At 35.5% G+C, this 20583-nt stretch overlaps 1 protein-coding gene across 1 annotated transcript in view; it reads left to right on the forward strand.

The window, feature by feature from the left end:
• Sulf1 (Extracellular sulfatase Sulf1) overlaps positions 1-20583 on the forward strand; it is a 220690-nt gene that overhangs the window by 143537 nt on the left and 56570 nt on the right. The window contains exons 4-5 of the mRNA XM_089647310.1: positions 3945-4096; positions 4801-4970. Of these exons, the coding sequence (XP_089503436.1) occupies positions 3945-4096; positions 4801-4970 (322 nt within the window). The remainder of the gene's footprint in view (positions 1-3944; positions 4097-4800; positions 4971-20583) is intronic.

A 20583-nucleotide genomic window follows, 5' to 3' on the forward strand; every position in this document is an offset into this window, starting at 1 on the left:
GGACATAAAATAGTGTCTTAAGTATTAAATATCAAGGACCCAATAAAAGTTTTCGTCGTATATAATAAGTTGTGGCTAGATCTAGATAGCCTTGAATAATTTTCAACCTCCCTCTTCCCCATCTACTTCCCCTTAATATCTCAATGAGTACTTAAGTACAACTTGGTGTTGTATTGTCTCATTTTTCTTCTGTTGAATGGATATTTAAAAGCTCCTCATCTCATGATTGAAAAGATGTTGCTAGCTAAAAATATATGCGTTTACCTATTTCATGACGCCAGAGTTGTCGCTTGAGAGTTTTTCCTGTTTCGCAACACACATCTTCTGCTTCACAGTAAACATTAAAATTTTGGATACACACATGGTGTCCGGAAAATGCTGAATCTACTTTTAAGAAGCTGCTGAATCTACTTCAGATTTGAAGTCGATTGTGTTGTATAATTTTTTTTGGATTGAGTTTTCGTTTTCGAATAAATCAGGTACGAAGTTAAAAAAAAAAAAAAAAAGTAAAAAAAATATAATAATTGTAATGTTCAAAATACAAAAAATATATATTTTGGGTTCTCTATGTGACGTTAATTCCCCCGTTTCCCGCTAGTACCTACCGCTAGTTTCCGGATACCCTGTACTTTTCTGAAGAGGTGTGTTTTATGCTTCAGTCCAGAGGACATCCTGGGAAAATCAGTAAATCATTTTTCAATATTATGTTAATATTATTTTTCAAGCCTCGAGAGGCCTCGTTTGCACTTATCTTTTTACAATTTATAATCAAACTTATTGCATAGTGTATAACCTCGCTTACATTTCAAGTAATTAGAGCTTACTGTGTTACATTATTGAACAGTCATCAGCATTACCTGTTTGTCGGTATATTCTGAGCTGATCATTAAAGATCTCATCTCAACACAACAGTTAAATTTGTGTCGTTAACGCGCAGTAATATCCTCGCGTCTTTGTATGCCTTAATGATGATGCAGACATTCTGGAGATGAGATTGCTTCTCGGATGACGATCGGTGTACCGTTTGACAAAATGATCGGTGACTCAATGTTCAGGGATATTGTAAACCATGTTGTAGGGTGTGTGAAAAGTTCTCCAAAATCCTTGTAAATTGGTTAATTCTATTAAAAGATGGTAGTTGGTCAATCACTTAGAGACCACAATTCTGAATCGAAACCAATCATAATTAGTGATAATATAAATCAGTCATTCCTAAATTGGTCTATATCGACTCCCCAGGGGGTCCATGTCAATGAAAAACAAATGGGGGTGCATGAGATGTAAATGGGGGTCCAAGAGAGTGGAACTTGCACATTTGATACCAGTAGCAACGCGTTGCAATCAGTACGCTCAATAAAAAAAACGTGACCAATCTTGTGTACGACTTGTTTTATTTTATTTATAAACACTTATGTCGGAGACAAACACTAAATCGGAAATACCGTCGTAATTATTCTTCTCGAAATTCCCTACCCATTCACGTGGTATACGGGTCAAAAAAGTTTGGGGACCTCTGATTTAAATGAACTTTATATATTGCCGTTTTGTGTAAAATCGCTTCTCCTTCCCCCTTTTCGAAACACACTTCGAAATTTGTGTCGGAATCGAAAAAAAAATATTTTTAACTTTATAAATTAAATTATTACATAGGTGACGTACTGTACATGTCTCGATAGGAAATATTGTGTTGAAAGCGGGCGGATATTAATCATTTATAAAACAATCAGTTTACAGCAGAATATTACAATTTAATTAAAAGTCAATGAACATCGTTCCATTGGTAATCAATACTTATAAACAGAGTACCTACTTATTGTCGTGATTTATTTTTGGGGTATTACGCCGTGTTTCGCTACGTCCTTCTTTAGCATAGTTTCAGACAGCGTTACAGTGTACAGAAGCCCCGTTGAAGGACACTGTGACACTGTCTGAAACATTGACTAAATTAGGAGGTACCCCAAAAATGATTCACGATAATATTGTAATATAATACGATAATACCGTGAAATCTCAAATCGTCTCAGAGTACCTACCTGTCTGACGATAACAAAACTCAATGGTAATGGCGTAGTAGTAGTACTGGCTCCGAGCAGATGGGTCTCTATCGCGTCACTTGTTTTACCTACCTTTTTCCAGAGACTTTAGTATTTTCTTATTCGTGTATTGTATTATTAGTGTACTCAAGCGTAGATCATTTACAGACATCCTGTAGTTCACATATTATGCGGTTTGATACTTCTCCGACCGCATGCAAAAAGTGTTGCATGCAATTCCGTTCGCTATTATCTGAGGCAATCGCGGACTAATTATCTGGAATGGCTGGAATACAAGGCAATCTAGAAGTCATTGCCTGGGTTTTACAATTACCATTTCTAAGGAGGATGATTCTTGCATTGTCTGACTCAGTTCTAATTGCCGCATGCCAATGCATATCTTTGTTATGTTGTATGCTTTTTTTTAATTTTAATATTACATTTTTGCATTCATACTCAGGTTGCTTCCTTGTGATTTTGTTTACGTAATGTTACAAAACATCTTTAATATGCAGCAGTAATCTGATGGTGCGGGGATGCAAAAACGATTGCACACTAACTTCTGGCGTCACAAAATTGTACAGTTTTTGGTCTGATATTTTAGATCTATTCAATTATTCTAAAAAAATATGTCAATTTTTACCTCCAAAGCCAAAATCTCATAAGGTTTCGTTTATTGTAAAATTGGGAAATTCCTATCTATATATATTCGGTGACACTTTATAGCATTTCCACTAGGATGATTTTCGACTCCTTAACGCAATAGGCACACTTTCTACGTTATCTTTTTTTTAAGATTCTTCCGAAGATCTCCCTCATCTTTTCCTGAATTATTCTTATAAGATCTAAGATCCCAGTAGTTTTTTTTTAAATATTGTCTGAATATGAATCCAACGATGGAGGCCTTCAATTCCTCAATAACAACTGTTCTGGTTCGACTGGAGAAAAAATGTGAAGGAATACCACATCCATCTTGGATTCTCTATTTTATTTGGTTTTACGTCCAGCCGTGCTTTTCCGTAGATTATAAGAACAGAATATACCCATTGAGCTATCAAACATTACACACAAAGTTTTAAAGCAACGTTAAACTGATAAACTTAATACTAAACAAATTTAGTTAAACATATAATAGAAATATTAAATCAACAAAGAAACTAGAACAATACTACATATAAGACAAATCATTAAAAGTACACTACCAACGCTTCTATAATTTGTAGAATTCAACAAAGTGCTGGTGTAGATTTCGCTTAATTCTATAAATTGAGTCAGTAAATATAAATAGTACCCTCAAACTTGTTGTCCAGATCATGCATCTTATTGGTTAGTGATTGTGTCTGATAGTTGGTTCGCAGTGGCGGCTCGTGAACTAGAGTGCTAATATTACAAAAAATGGCATTATTGATGTTGTTGTAGCTGAAAATGATTTTTTAAATATGAAGATTTTCAGGATATTTCTGTTTAGGCGTGAGCCGCACGGATATCCTGAAAATCTTCATACAAAAATTCAATTTTTCGAAAAAAAAATATTTTCAGCTACAACAACATCAATAATGCCATTTTTGTAATATTAACACTCTAGTAACCCAAAAGCCACGAGCCGCCATTGTTTGGTTGTGTATGTATGCCAGAAAAATGTTACATTTTGTCTTGTGTTCCTAGACGGTACATGGAATTTAATAGTGGCGACGATGGCAGAGTTTATATTATATTGGTTTCATGAAAAATGTTATAAGCTTTCGTATGCAATTACTTCTCGAATGCTTGAAGTTTGTAGATTGTCTACGAACATCACAGAATTTGATGAACCCTACACCTTTCAGGACTATGGAATCCTTATTTAACATTAAATCCAATTCAGTTCTCTTTTCAAAGGTTATATTTATAATTGTTCTTATTTTCTTTCAGGTTATTTCGGCAAATACCTCAATAAGTACAACGGCTCTTATATCCCGCCCGGCTGGAGAGAGTGGGGTGGACTCATCATGAACAGCAAATACTACAATTACAGCATCAACATGAACGGGAAGAAGATCAAGCATGGATTCGACTACCAGAAGGTAATAATTAACCCTTCTGACTTTAAAATATTTTTACCTACAAGTCTCAACGACACGATGAAAAATTAAATGCGCTATATTTTTCTATTTTTTTAAGTTGTCGTTAAAATAAATACTTTTAGAAACTAATAAAAATAATTGGGGGGGGTGGCGCTAAAGCAAAATATACCTACTTGAATGTTGGCAATGGGCCCAAAAACGTTGCGAACCTATAGTTTAACTAGTGTTATCGTTTGGAATATTCTTTCTGTAATTGAAAAGTACCTTACACGGTTTCCGTAAACTAGTGCTAGAAGCGGGAAACTGCTTAATCCACATTATATAAAATCCTATTTTTTCGATCTCAGTATTAGATTTTATATCTAGTTTTTTAACTTTATCCATTTTTTCAGCAACTGAAGGGTTAATAAATTATTGGACCCGGGTCTATGCTTTGGCACATTTCAAAAGACAATAAACAGAAGATACTACCTAATCCCATAGCGACCGAATGTTTTTAAATTTACCAACAAAATTCCAACTTTCGTAGTAGTAGGTATGAGTGACCGACTTTGGCGCCATTTCATACTAAATGGATCATAGCCCATATCCTTTGTTTCTATTTTATATGGTTTAACTACTTGACATTTTATGTAGGCCTGTCCAAGTCTAAACGCTAGAAGATACGAAGAAGAACATTGTAATTTTCTACAAATTATTTCCAGGACTACTACCCAGACCTGATAGCCAACGACTCCCTGGCCTTCCTACGCCACAGCAAGCAGCGATCCTCTCGCAAGCCTGTACTCCTGGTCCTATCGTTCCCCGCCCCCCACGGACCCGAGGATGCTGCTCCTCAGTTCACTCATCTCTTCTACAACGTGACTACTCATCAGTGAGTGTTTTACTTTTAATTATCATTTAATTATTTCTAGATCTTATCATGTTGGTACCACTTAAAATGCGTATTGTATTATCACATAATACACTCCCAGATGAGATTTGTTATTAATGCCATTTTTTATATTAATAGTTGATATTCAATTAAAATAGGTTTTCATTTAGGTTGTACTTATGTGACATTGATCACTTCGGCATCGGTGATGAACACGCCAGAAGGGCGCTATACTTTTAGGTTGTAGTTATGTGATATTGATCCCTTCGGCATCGATGATGAACACGCCATACGCGTGCTAAACTTTTAGGTTGCAGTTACGTGACATTGATAACTTCGGCATCGGTGATGAACACGCCAGAAGGGTGCTATACTTTTAGGTTGTAGTTATGTGATATTGATCCCTTCGGCATCGATGATGAACACGCCATACGCGTGCTAAACTTTTAGATTGCAGTTACGTGACATTGATCACTTCGGCATTGGTGATGAACTAGCCAGACGTGTGCTAAACTTTTAGCAGGTTGCAGTTATGTGATATTGATCCCTTCGGCATCGATGATGAACACGCCATACGCGTGCTAAACTTTTAGATTGCAGTTACGTGACATTGATCACTTCGGCATTGGTGATGAACTAGCCAGACGTGTGCTAAACTTTTAGCAGGTTGCAGTTATGTGACATTGATCCCTTCGGCATCGATGATGAACACGCCAGACGCGTCCTAAACTTTTAGGTTGCAGTTATGTTACATTAATCACTTCGACATCGATGATCAACACGCCCTATGTCAACACACGGAAAAAATGACTATTGCTTATTTATTGAGATTTTTTTCAAATTATTGATAATTCCGGTTAAAAATGGGATTGCGGGCTTTACGAATGAATTAACAGGTTTCCTGATAAACTATTAGCAAATTACGAATGTATAATCATGTTGTCGGAACACGAGTACATGAAAATCCAAATATTTCAGCATTTCGTCATTTCATATTAAAAAGGCAGATGCATGAATACTTGTTCCGAAATCTTAGGAATTTAATAATAGTTTAACTGAAACGGCCTGCAATCCTGTTTTTAACCGGATTACAAATAATTTGAAGAGATTCTTAATAAATAATTAGATGTCATCCCCAAATATGACAGAGGCCCTGATAAAAGCGTAGCGCCCTGTGTGGTGTTTATAAAATATTTATTTATGAATCGCTTTAAAATATAAATATATCTCCCCATGTACATATTTCCTCTAATACATACATAATTTTTGGTATAAATCAATTAATATTACAGCCCCACGTTGAGTGCCGATTTATAACAAGAATTTATTTGTTAAAATTAATTTATTATATTTAGAAACATGAATTTAAATTTGTTTATATTTTCTTCCGATTGAATTTTCTCTGGTAATTAATTATTAATTTATTAATTCGCCAAATATCTTCATTGCCCGTATATAAACCACTTTTATGTAGTTTTTTTTTCTATAAGAAATTCTAATTGGATTATTTTTCCTGGTCTCATGTGTGTGCTTGTACTGCAGGTTTTCAATTTCGTTTTTGGATCACGATAAAATCAACAATTTCTAAAGTAGACATTTCTACAATTCTCCGAACCTATTATCCTACCCACCACATATCCTAAATAGAAAAACGAACAAGTAGCCTTCCAACGATTTGTATGACTCACCTTCAATACCTATGTACCTAATAGAGCAATTCACTGTAAACACGGGGGCACGGTGTTTTTGCAGTGCGCTAAACGCTTTGTACGATGATAATTATTGATTGCACCTGCGCAGTTCTTGACTCAACTCTCTTGCCAACATCAACACGAGACACGAGGCATCTGGTGTTGGTAGCGCGCTGCACCTTATTGTTATTACGTGTTACTTGAAACTAACAAGATTTGGATGAATTCGATGTTAAATTTAGGCTTGTAGTTAATTATTTTGTTTGATTTTTTTTTATTCGTGGAGTTGATAGAATCAACTAACTACCTATTTGTGATGAGAAAGGAAAACAAATCACGTGGTAGGTCCTCTCATGTTTCTGCCTGGTCACATTTCTTATGTGAAACCGCAGAAGAGTCCCAACTGCAGCCAACTGTCTGGAGCCATGGCATGAGACTATGGCATGGCTTCAGCCGGTTGATGGTGTTGTAAATCTGACATTTTTTTAATTTCCAAAGGGGATTATTTAAACTCGTGCAAAACCGGGGATTATTTAAAAAATATATTTAAACTGCCAACCTTGTATTGTTTCACACAATTCATCCTCTAACCTTTCCTTCCGAGTAAATGACGTGTAAAGCAAATAATTTCACCTCCTGGTTTTGATGCATACGAATATTTATTTCATCAAAATGAATATTATTTGCGGTTCGCCTACCATTTTAATATAAATAAACAATCAACAGTCTTCTGAATTAGAATACATTTGAGGGTATATCAGAATAAACGCCTCAAAAAAGAAAAATCAGGAAAGCACAAGACATAATTAAGCTTATACTATTCAGGCAGCAATTCCAAAAGCGTTTCCACCGAGTTTAAACTGCTGTAAAGAAAGTTTTGGCGAAAGCTGTGCTTTTCCAATTAGCCCGTTCAGCAAAGAGCATGGCCAACGACCCAGTTTTCCGGAAAACTTTTAAACTTTCAACTTTTCGCCTTCCGACTTCATTTTGCAGGATTATTTCGTTAGTCAGAATAATTTCTTGCCCTTCGATTACATTCTCGCACCAACTTCGTGTAAGGGGCGTTTTACACGGTGCGAATTTCTTTCAGTTTTCCTGAGGGTCGTTTTTTCATATGTATTTTGGATGAAAAAAGGACGTGTTCAATTTGGCACATACCGATTTTGGTACAGTATAATGTATATATATATACAGATGGCGGACATCATTTTATATTTGTCGTCTGTCATTGTTTTACGTGGAAGGGTTGCATGTGAATTTTGTACGATATTTAAAATATTGATTATTACTGTTTCTTTCAGCGTTGCGATACTGAATATAAAGCTGTTTTTAGATTCTTACTGCGCTGCTTTGGCGGTCGTAAAATGTGTCCACAAATCCTTCGCTAGCTCTGTGTAGTGTTGGTTGTTGCGTTTCGCTGATCTTGTGGGCACAAATCCTTTGCTAGCTCTGTGTAGTATTGGTTGTTGCGTTTCGCTGATCTCGTAGGCAAAAATCCTTCGCTAGCTCTGTGTAGTGTTGTTTGTTGAAAATATAATCATAATTAGCATTTATTAGTAAAAACACAATGATGAGAATAGCAATTAAGCTTTCGTTCACTAATTATTACGCCGATTCACCACGACGTGTAACATTGGGAATAGGGCAAAATCACGCACTCCTTATTCAGATGGTAATAAGGTTGACATTCCCGGTCGCCTGTTTTGATTTATTCAAAAAAACATCGCCAAAAATGGATGTTTTATTTTATTGTGTGAAGTTCAAGCATACAATTTTAAAACATTTTCCTATCATGATCAAAAGAACTTAATTCGTTAAACAATAAAACCATTTCCGAAAAAGGCACGTAAGTATAATTTATTTATTTATTTATTTATTTATTGATACATTACTCTACAGTACTTTACATTTCAATTCAGTAACGTTGGCCTCACTGGGTTGTTCACCCGTGCTGAGGCCCCCATTTTAAAATATACGAGTTTATACATTTAAACAAAAAACAACATTAAAATAAAGATAAATTTACATAAAAAATTATACATTATTACATCATTATTACATCGATACTTAATTTTTTTCCTGGCTTATAAAAAGACTGATCAAACATTATATCGTGTTCTACTCGCGGTACTTAATTAAAGCTTTTTTATGTTTTTCTTTTATATATTCTGTAATATTATTATTTTATTTACAAAAAAACAATTTACGATAAGCAAGTTCTGCTTTGTAATTATTATTACGTGTGACAGCTGCTTCGCCTTCTGAAGGCATTGTAAAACTGATAATTGTTTAATATTGCCAAACTGAAAGGTTTATGTTTAACCCGCACAAGAATCCCAACTGCTTCCAACCTTCTGAAGCCAGTGGGACTATGGTATCCCCATTTGAAGTATGTTGTGAGGCTGAAGGTAGTGAGTATGGGAAGGAGATGGTGAGAGGAAGGTGGGGAATTCCTGGCTTTATGATCTGGTCACAAAACACGGCTACAGTCATTTCAAGCAACGTTACAATCTGAATGGCGGTCTTACACCAGGGCGATACTGAGAGTATCTTCCACTCTGGAATGTGCCGCAAATATATATTTTATTTTGTTTCTACTTTATGTCCGGGTTAAATCTTCTGCACAAGAAAAACTAAACCCTTCCACACACTTTTCCACAAATGATCATCTAGTCAATCTACATTATCGAAGTGCATTACAAAAGCATTATAAATACAAGAACAACACGTCAACTCACCAGAGATCAAATGGGAAAATAATTCACCGACTCCAGATATTTTCATATCAGTGGGTTCGGCTCGGAAGAACTCCTCATTGGACCTATAAATACTACTGATCCCTCAATTTAAATATTTTCAAAAAATTTTCGTAATCCTACGTGTATTAAAAATGACTGATTTTTGCATTTTTATATATAAATTCTTTGACAGATCTAATACGCCTAAATTTTGAAAGAGAGAGGTAGGTATAATGCCAGTTTCCGAAATAACAAATGGTAATATTTTTATAGTCTGAGAATGCCAAATTCTTTTAATCTCATTTCCTAAATCTGTGTATTTTCTTATTTTTTGAGAAACAAATTTTTGTATATTACAGGAATTTGGAATAGCGACATCAATGATGTGAGTTATTTTTTTAAATTTTGTCATTTAAAACTATATCGAGTCTATTATGACTAATCGTTCGGAATATTATTATTAATAACACATTACATTTACTTGCGCAGGCCGGGATTTGAACCCGCGGCATTCGGCTTGCTAGTCGAGAGCCTTACCCCTCGACCACGGTTACTATTTACGTAAATATAAATAATGGTATATTTTACCTCACGCGGTTGCCGTCTTCTAACTTTTGAATGAGTTGTTTCTCACATCCAACTTCATTACTTCCAATGCTTTGATGTAATTTCGGTCCGTAAGACCATACGGACTGCATTCAGCTTCTGTTTGCTTTTTTTTGCACAGTTGCTTTCGCCGTCATGTTTCGCTGTCATTTTTACTGACGCCAGTTTGTTTATGAAAGCGACTGAAATATCAAATGATTCAGAACGGATGCACCAGGCTTAAATTATTGTATTTTTGGGTGTTGAGGCGATACAGATGCTATGATCATTTTGCACGATATTTACAATATATACAATACAAAGTACTTTTCCGAAAATCTCTTTAGATGTTCATATATTCAGCGATCAAAATATCTTCCGTCATTTTGTTATTTTGTCAAATTTTATGTAGCAAGTTTTGATGTTAAGAAAAGCGATTTTCTAGTGCAAGATTCCTTTCCGAAGAAACTCCTTTCTCGGTGTCGAAGGGTTCTTTTAGAATTCAGGTTAACAACATTGTAAGGAGAAATCGTAAAAAATATATATTTAGAAAAACTGAATTTTTGCTTTATGAAGCATTAAACTTGACGGCCTCCGTGGTCGAGAGGTGAGGCCCTCGATTAACAATCCGGAGGTGGTGGGTTCAAATCTCGGCGTGCGCAAGTAAATTTTATTTGTTTCATTTGTGATATTTCGATAGGTGGTGTGCGGTTCAAACAGGGTGTGTCTATGTTGATCCTGGCTCGTTTTTCAAATAAGGTGTGTTTTGTTCAAGCTACCTATCCGTAATTTGTCATACACACGCTTAATAATCGGTAATATCCTTTTTTTATATTAACTCCACACAGGAGGCCCTGAAGAAAATAATTTCCCTCAGGGCCTATGTCATCTTTGGGGATGCTGTGTGGAGGGTTTTTTGTGGAGAGGAATGAGTGAACATGGGTCTTGAAGAGTCCCATGTTGTAGGAGGGAGGAAACACAGAGGCCGGCAGTTCGTTCCACAGCCGAGCTGTTGAACTTAAGAACGAATCGTAGAAGCGACCCGTTCTCATGTGACAAGTGTCAACTGTGTACAAATGTTGGGCACGCGTTTGGCGTGTATCCCGACTACATTCTGTTACATTTATCTAAATATTTTTTCCTCCCTCGGGAAATGAGTTTTGTTCGTTTTAAAGTATATATTTTAAAACATAGCCCAATTTATTTGTCTGAATTCTTCAAAGGACAGTGTTCTTTGTATTTTTTTATTTAGATATAAAAAATAACATTTTTATATCTAGTATAAATCTTTTAACAACTTATTTCTATTACATTAAGGACACTTTACAATACATGTAAAACTTAATCTTTATAGTATTTAGGCATAGTCCACGAAAAGCACCAAGGCAATAGCTTTCTTTAACATCTTCAGCTTCTTTAACATCTGTCGGTAATTCATTAAAAGCAAAGTCGTAAGTGTCAAGAAGATATGGAGGATTGCATCAAACTAATAATATTCTCCAATAAGATAAGATATATTATTCACTTCGATTATTGGTTCAAGATTTTTGTTTATTTTATCATGTCACACTCGAGCCCTCTAGTTCTGGAACAGATGTGAGCAACCGCTGGACCACGAGACATTAAGGGGTGCCACGGTGCCCTATTGCAAAGTAATTTGCTGCAACCAGTAATGCTTGCTTGTCATTTTCAGTTTGCAAGACTTTGTATATACGGCTGCCAAGAAAATGTTTCGGATCATTGACCTCGGATAAACATTCAAGGCGTTGCGTTGATTGACATGGGTCACATGAACCGAATTAGAATTAGTTTGTCATTTGCCGGTAAACAAAGTAACTGTGGAATAGTAAATAATTGAGTAATACTGAGAACATAGCTGGCGCCGTACTCGAGTATATGTTTACTAATGAATACTTCAACTAGACGAACTTTTTGACATGCTCAATATAACAAAGAAAAAATATGAGAAAAGGTTTACACTTTTTTATCTTTATCTAAATTGTTTATACAATTATTTATTGTTGTTTATGTTATTTCAGTCGGTTTTTCCCATTGCACTTATTTTTTCTCTGTTTGTTTATTTGATTCGAACCTACAAGAAGAAGAAATAAAAGGCATGAAGAAACAAGACGTTATAAGAAAAGCCAAAAATATGCGAGGAAATAAGAAGAACCACTAAAAATCAAGAAGATTTGAGAAAAGGCAAGAAAAATCACTGTAAAGGACAAAAAATCAAGATAAAGCAAGAAGATGCCTGCAGTAGCTAGGAGAGCCAAGAAGAAGCTAGTAGAAGCAATAAAATACAAGGAGAGCCCAGAAGAAGCAAGAAGATAATAATAAGAAGATAATAGAAGCAAGAATATGCAAACAGAGATTAGGAGAGACTGAAATAGTCATGGAAGAGCCAAGAAGATCCAAGACTCCGCAAGAGATGCAATAAAAACCAAGAAGAGCCAAGACGGGGAAGAAGAGGTAAGAAAAAACGAGAAGAGATAAAAAGAGTCAAAAAGAACCAAAAAGAGCCAAGAAGAAACAATACGAGCCAAAAAGAGACAAGAATAGCCAAGATGATCCAAAAAGAAGGAAGACATAAAAAATAAGAAAAAAACAACACTCAATCAATTCCTTTATTCCTGCCCATCCTAAATTCCAATTTTGGCTTATTAGGTTGCCCTGTATACCGATCGGTTAAACTCCAACCTCCTTCCAAACCTCAGAGCACGTGTTCCAAGTCCTAACAAATTAGTGCTCCCTGGTGTGGCTGGGGTGGTACAATCGTATCGTATCAGAAGATAAGTTTGAGAATCCATCTGGGCCTTAAAACGGTTCGGGAGAGTGGTGGGTGCCCTGGACTGTATCTTTACATACATCACTGCAGTTTACGATTATGCCGTGCATCTTATAATATTCGCTACGCTCTCCGTGCGGCTGCGCAGGTCGTTAAAATTCTATGTATTTTGTATCTACAAAACACCTGCCTTCAAGAATGAAAAGTATGTCATTGTATTAAACTTTTATGATGTTGTCCTACATTTGTTGACTGCACGACTGCTTGATAATCGTAAAATAATAATATATTAAAATAATAAATGATTACTGATTACTTATAACTGACAATACAGTGCATGTGTTACACTTGACATTTGGCTCCATTGTGAGATTAATAGTAGAAATGCCGACATGACCAATCCAGGATAATATTTTATAAGAGTACCTACTCAAGAACTAGCTATTCTTCTCCAGTATTCTTCCAGCTTCTGTCCAGCTCTTCCTCTGTATTAATTCTTGTTGTTTTATTATGGCACCCACTCATGATGATTTTCGGTGTTTTATTATCTGTCATTCTTTCCGCATGGTCACGTGGACCTTTGTGTGGTGGAGAATAATTGTTGGTGGTCAAAGTGGAATGCTGAGTTTATTCAGCAAGTCCAGTTTCTTCAGGGAGTCCCTTGGTTCAGCTCAGATGTGCCATAGTGAAACCGATGAAGTGGACCTTCTTGCACTGTGTTCTGTTGTTCGAATATGTCCGGGTGACACAATTCAATATCATTTATGACCCGTTAATGCATCAGCACCGTATATGCACAACGGCTGTGACTGCACCGGGTGCAATAATTACTTTATAAACTTCATCACCGCAATTCAGAATCGAAACATTATTTTAGATGGCTTTAGCCGTGCTTGTGACTGATCTATAGCCAGCTACTTCTCAACCTTCCTAACCCCAATCTCCTTCCCCTTTCCGCTACCTTCAGTCTCTCAACATACCGCAATTAGAGATGCCATAGCAACTCTTGTCCTGTACTCACAAAAAATTATTAAACACTTAGATTGTTCTGTACGTAAACCTATTTTAATAAAGATTTGTATGGAACTTTCAGCAAAAAATATGTGTGACAGTTTTTCCATCCCAATTTAATCAAACATTCTTTAATAAACATACGTATCCTTTACACGTGAACGCATGATTGAAATTGCGGAAACCTTCATTCTGTAATGAAAGATTTATCTATGTTCCGAATGATTCCGAATCAAATAAAGGCAAAATAAGGTCAATCAAAGCCAGCGGAGTTCCGTCCATTGTTTGGTTGAATATCCACAAACAAAGGGAAGACTTGAATATTCGTTGTTCGTTCTACATTCTCGAGCATGACGTGCTGCCATTTACCCTAGAAACTGATTACTCGTACGAAGTGGAGTACAGGGTGTTTGAATGGGGCTATTATTACGTGACTTAAATTAAAAATTAAAGGCCATTCATTTATTCTAAAACTCTCAATAGAATTTATGTTTTTTGAATCGATTGAAATGACTCCTAGAATCTAAATTATTATTTAATAAAATACTTTGAGTAGAAAAAATCTTTCACTATGGAACTTGATACTTGAAATCGTGGAATGCTGTCCTTGTTCTATCTGTATTTCAATGGAAAGGGAACTAGCGTTATTAATTCCTTCTGCATAGTCCGGAAACACGCCAAACGCGCGCCCAACATTTGTAAACGTTTTACATCGTCACACAAGAACGGTTCGTTTCTACTACTCGTTCTCGAGTTAAACAGCTCGGCCGTGGAACGATTTACCGGTTTCCTCTCTCCTACAACCTTCAAGACCCATGTTTACTAGGGTGTGTCAATTATTTCAACTTTTGAATTCAGAAACGCCTGATGTCTCAAAAGTTGCGTCTTACAAAGAAAATGAGAACTACATTTAAAATTATTTTTTTAAAAATGGTTATTAGCTCGCTAAAATGCATTGAAAAACAGAAAAAAAACCTAAAACATGTATTTTTAAATAATGGTAATTAATATTTTCTTCACAATAATTTTACCTTTTAACGTTTGTTTATTATTAAAAACTGCGTATAGTTGACAAAAATTAAATAAAAAAATCAATTTTATTAATGCAAGTAAATCTACAAGAATACCGAAATTAACAAAAAAATGATAAAAATCCACTAAAACGTTTTCCATTGCCATTTAGTTTGCTTTAATTTTCAATTATTGGACTTATCAACGTAGTCAAAGATAATTGATTATGGGAAATATCGATTTCAACACTACGCAAGAACTTCGTAAAAAATATACAAGGGCGCAAAGGATTGTAAATCCGAATAAGTCACGACCTTTAGAAAAACCATCTACTCTTCTTCCGCTTCTTTCCAACAGTTTTTCAGATTCTGATGAGGAACCAGCGCTAAGTGATGATCATCAATCTGCAGTGGCTCATGATGCATTATCTCCTCGAAATATACAATATTCGAAGATGAAGAATCCCTTGACGAAGTTATCTCAAATTTGTGATCGATACGGCGTATCACACAGAGCAGCAGCTGCCATTGCTTATGCGGTTTTAAAAGATGTAAATGAAGCTGGTCCATCTTTCGTTATAGATCATAGTAGATTATGAAGAGCTAGAAAGCAAACTAGAGATATGTTATTAAATAGCCGTAAATTAAAAAATATCGAAGGTTCATTTTTAGATGGGCGCAAGGACAAAGCAATGTTTATTATCAAGAAAGGAAGAAAATTTTATCGACGAATAAAAGTTGACACATAACGCTTGTGCAGGAGCCAGGATCAGTGTATCTCGGACACGTTACGCCATCATCTGGTACTGCTAATGCCATATGTTCTCTTTTGGAAGAGGAAAATCGTCAAATGGAGAAAATTGTTGCAGTTCGTTGTGACGGAACAAATACAAACACTGGCCGGAAAAATGGAATCATTTCAAGAATGGAACAGAGACTTGGAAAGCCATTGCAATGGCTTATCTGCCAGCTGCACGCCAATGAACTATCATTACGACATCTGCTATATTCATTAGATGGACCGACTAGCGGACCTGTAGCTTTCTCGGGACCAATCGGAAGAAACTTAAAGACGAAACTTGTGAGAACGTTAAAATTATTCGGTTTGTTCCCATTCAATCATCCATACCGGTATATATATCAGAAAAATTAAGCACGGACCAAATTTATTTATATAATATATGTCTGGCTGTGTCAAAAGGTATGATAACTGTAGATTTGGCAAGGAAAAAACCAGGGAAAATGTCTCATGCCAGGTGGCTAACAACTGCAAACAGAATATTACGGCTATATGTTGCAACGGAAAACTCAACAGAAAATTTTCAGATATTGGCCACCTTTATTGTGAGAGTTTATGCTCCAACATGGTTTACCATAAAGTGCAATAGGTCTTGTATAGATGGAGCCCGTAATCTCTGGAAAATGGTTAGCATTTCCAGATATCTTTCAGGAGAATTGAAAGCTATTGTCGACCCCGTGATTCAGAGGAACGCATATTTTGCACACCCGGAAAACATTATTCTATCAATGTTAACCGATGACAATAAATGTATAAGGGAGCTAGGATGTAGAAGGATCATTAAATATAGGGCCCTTCAAACTTCATGAGTAAGAGAGTTCACAATTCCAAAAATTAATTTAAACTGCAATAGCTACATAGAATAAATTAACTGGCAGGCCACAGATTTAATTTTAACAGAACCTCCACTCCTGACCAACGTAAAAACGGACGAATTACTTAAATTGTGTGATGAAGGAAATGTAAAAAGGTTCGATTTTCCTAAATTTCCTTGCCACACACAATCAGTGGAAAGGTGTGTGAAGTTGACCACAGAGGTGTCTTCTGCTGCTGGTTACAATGCTAGGAAAGGTTATATTTACGCCAAGCAACTTTCAAGAAACATAATGCCAAATTTTAATTCAAAGCAAGATTTTAAGTAATTACTGTTTTAACAATATGTTATCATTCAATTTTGAGCATCCATTATTTTTTATTCGTTGTATTTTGGTCAAAAATGTTGTTGTACGTTATTGTTTAGTATCTTGAATTTAACCATAAAAAGTGTTATTTTTCCCTTTTATATTTTTAACCAACACATCACATATGTTTAAAAGAATATTTATTTTTCGTTCTTTGTACTGCAGTTATGGAAATAAAATTAAGTGTGCTACAAAATATAAAATATGGACCTATTGTTTTATTTTTTTCCCAAATCACGAAATCAATTTTTTTTCAAAACTTCCGGCCATTTTAGCGAGCTAATAGTGAACACAAATTTCATTTATTTTTACGTTTTCGAATAGCTACAGATCATACGCAACTTTTGAGACCCCAGGCGTTTAAAAATAAGGCAATTTTTTTTCTCTCTATGGGGAGCGACACACGCTAAGTTTACTCCTTCCTCGCCTCAAAACGTCCCTCCGCACTGCATCCCCACACAACACAGTCCCTGAGGGAAATTATTTTCCTCGTGCCTCCTGTGTGGATTATAAAAAAATAAAAATTTATATATTATTCTCATGATTGCACACATGTTTTGTGACATCTAATTTCTTATACATTTTTCTTCGTTCTTCGATTTCTGCACAGCAAACATTTTTTTAAAATTTGAATGGTCAGAAAATGTTGTCATTGACATACAATGTCAATGCGATGAAATAATTTCAACCGAGATCCAGTTCATTTCGGAATATGTAACGCCTTAACCGATAGGTAGTTAACTTACTTACTATTGTCTAATTCCAGCCACAGCTGTCAGCCTTTATCGCCTAAATTACATAAATTTGTATTTTATTATAATAATGATAAATGAAACCGCGGATAAAAGTGCGTAAAATGAGGGATTACTGTAAATGAAACAAGTACGTGTATGTATATAATTGCATGTATTTCTATGTAACACTGTCTACTTCGTACTTCCCTATTAAATTCATTGATTCCATCACTTTGCTTGTAGGTATCATGCGTTGGGCTGTTAGCAGTTAGTTCACTAAACTAGTGTCGGAGTTACCTCCTTATCCGCCCCTGGTAGTGAATGTAGAACCACCCCGGACCGCACACTGCACTGATGATGTTACTAATGGCGTAACGGGGGTGAGTGCCACCAGTCACCAAACTCGTGACACCGCCCCCAATGATGAACTCTTCCTTGTAGATTAGAGATCATTCGGAACCCTTGGTATTTATTTCAATTTAAAATTTAATCCATTATTTAATATAATCATAACAAAGTTTACTTAACAGTACCTACATGTGTAGATGTGCTTATATCAGTTGTTCGAAACATTGCACGTTGGCTGGTGTTCCTGATGTTCTTATTGTTTCATCTGATTACACATCTGCCCTGATGATGGACACTGTAATGCTGTCCGAAACGTAGGCTAAAGAAGGAGGTAGCGCTACACGACATAATACCCCAAAAACAAATCATTATAATTGAATAGACATTTATTGTAATATTATTCCAACAAACCGATATTCACATTGGGATTTAAATTCAGTGTAAATATTACGATCATCTGATTATTATTATCTTAACGACTGTACAGTTTAGGATTGTTGGAACGGAAGTGGCGTCCTCTGTTATTTTCAAAAAGAACTTATGTTTTTTCAAACAGCTTTTTATTGCTAGTTGCAGTACTTCTGACGTGATTGAGATCTCTTCCTTGTACTCAAATATAAAACAATCCCACATCTTCCACAGTTCAACAGACTAAAATATCCTCTCAACCCCCGTAGTTTGTTTCTAGTGGCCAGTGCAGTGCCCGGAGCTACCGTCTCAGCCACCCGTTGCACGAGTATTATATTTTTGTCGTGGAGCGGGTGAAACTACTGTGATGTGTTCTGCTTGAATCCTCCCATTGAGTGAAGACAAACGACGACATAATAGCGTCGGCAAGAGTTGTAGATGGAAAAGAAAATATGGCTTTTACATACTTAAATGTAAAAGTAATTTTTAAGGATATAAATACTTACATAACTACATAATAAGTTACAATAATAGTATATTAAAGACTCTCAAACGAAAGATGTGAAACAGAAAAAGATTTAGTCGGGTCTTGAATTTGAACCTAGAATCTTTTCCTTGTCGAGGAAGTGTTTAAAGTGTTCTGGGATCAATTCTTAGATGCGACTGAATCTTTTTCTATTTAATATTTTAAAAAACTGATAGGATTACTTCATACCCGCGTTTATATTATATTTAGGAAGCAATGTTATTAAAATTAAATACCTTGACGGAGCAAGTGTCATTCCCCACGCTATGTAATCTCTGTGAACAAGAATTGTACATAAAATTAGTGCGAGAACCAACTACATGAAATCGAGCATTGCGTATATAGCATAGTTTCGTGTATTTCGTGTATACATATTAAGTATACATACAACTTACACATCTTTTATGGTTTTTTAACCGACGTGATGCTACCAATTTTCGATAAATTATATTAATTAACATTTTTTATATACATTTAATTCGTAACGTTCAGGTTATTTCATTTTTTTTTATGTAACGAATAAGAGGGTATCAGGAATATACGACGCGAAAATGAATGAACGCTGTAGGGATACATGGAACGATCAAGTGAACACAAGTACAAGATCAAGTACACACACACTTTACACGGCAACACGATAAAATACATTTAAACACCATACATACTCATTATGGCAAGCAATCCATTGGTTACGAGGGAAGCAACATATACAATTGCCTCCCAGACGAAATTAAAAATGAAAAAAGTATAGGTACATTTAAAAAAAAATTGCTCAGTTTTATGCTCAATCAACAAAACAATGAAAGTGAATAATATCAGTGTGTAATATATTTATGTGTAATATATATGTTATTTCTAGTTAAATAAGTGAAAAATGTAATTTTCTTTTATCTAGAATAAAAAAAAAAAAAAAATAAAAAAAAACAAAGTACTTGAAGCTGGTCTTGTCAAGAATCGGAATACGAGAAGAGATGTATGAGACGATTTATGAATGTGAATGAAGGTGTGTGTGCCAAGACAGAGTTGTGTGGCGGTACATCCTCTCTGCCTACCCCTGTTGGAATTAATTGTGATGAATATCCTTTTTATTAAAAAAAATCAAGAAGTTGCAATAGGATACGCAATATCACAAATCAGAACGTATTTGTATTTACATGGTTTCAATTTGGAAGGCGGGTGTATGTACCGCCGCCCAGGGAACCATTTAGTGGATAACCAACAACTCTGCTATAGGTCACCCAAAGTGGTTTGCTACATTTGGTGACTTAGCAGGTGTACCCGGGTTCATCGGGTAAGGCGTGTTTGACCTCTCCAGCTAGTCTCAATCGACCCATCATCTTACGTCCGTAACGCCTGGATAAACTATCCCCTAGATTCCTACCCACCCCTCATATATTTTCCACCCAGAACTTCCTCTCGTTTCTTTCCTTAAAAACACCCTGCACACAGCATCCTCAAAGATAACATAAGCTCTGAGGGAACTTATTTACTGTTTGAAGTTATTGAAAATGTAAAAAAAGGGTACTCTTTTTTTATACTAAATATTTTTTACTTGTATCTGCCCACATTCTATTTAATGAGTATGTTTTTATATGCAAATTTTCTGAAACATTTCCTTATATATATGCCGTGCAAAACTAGAAAATAACATAAACCGTCGTTAAAATGCTTACTATGCCCTGTAAACGATTGTAAATGTGAGTTTTCTGTCTTTTCATGGTCGATACGGAATCGTATATTACGTAGCTCGGTCATAAAAACAAACCAACTCCATTTCCCCAGCAATTATCATTT

The sequence above is a fragment of the Hesperophylax consimilis genome, chromosome 26 (assembly GCF_061612785.1).
Source record: "Hesperophylax consimilis isolate HC1 chromosome 26, BYU_Hcon_1.0, whole genome shotgun sequence".
Taxonomy (NCBI): Eukaryota; Metazoa; Arthropoda; class Insecta; order Trichoptera; family Limnephilidae; genus Hesperophylax; species Hesperophylax consimilis.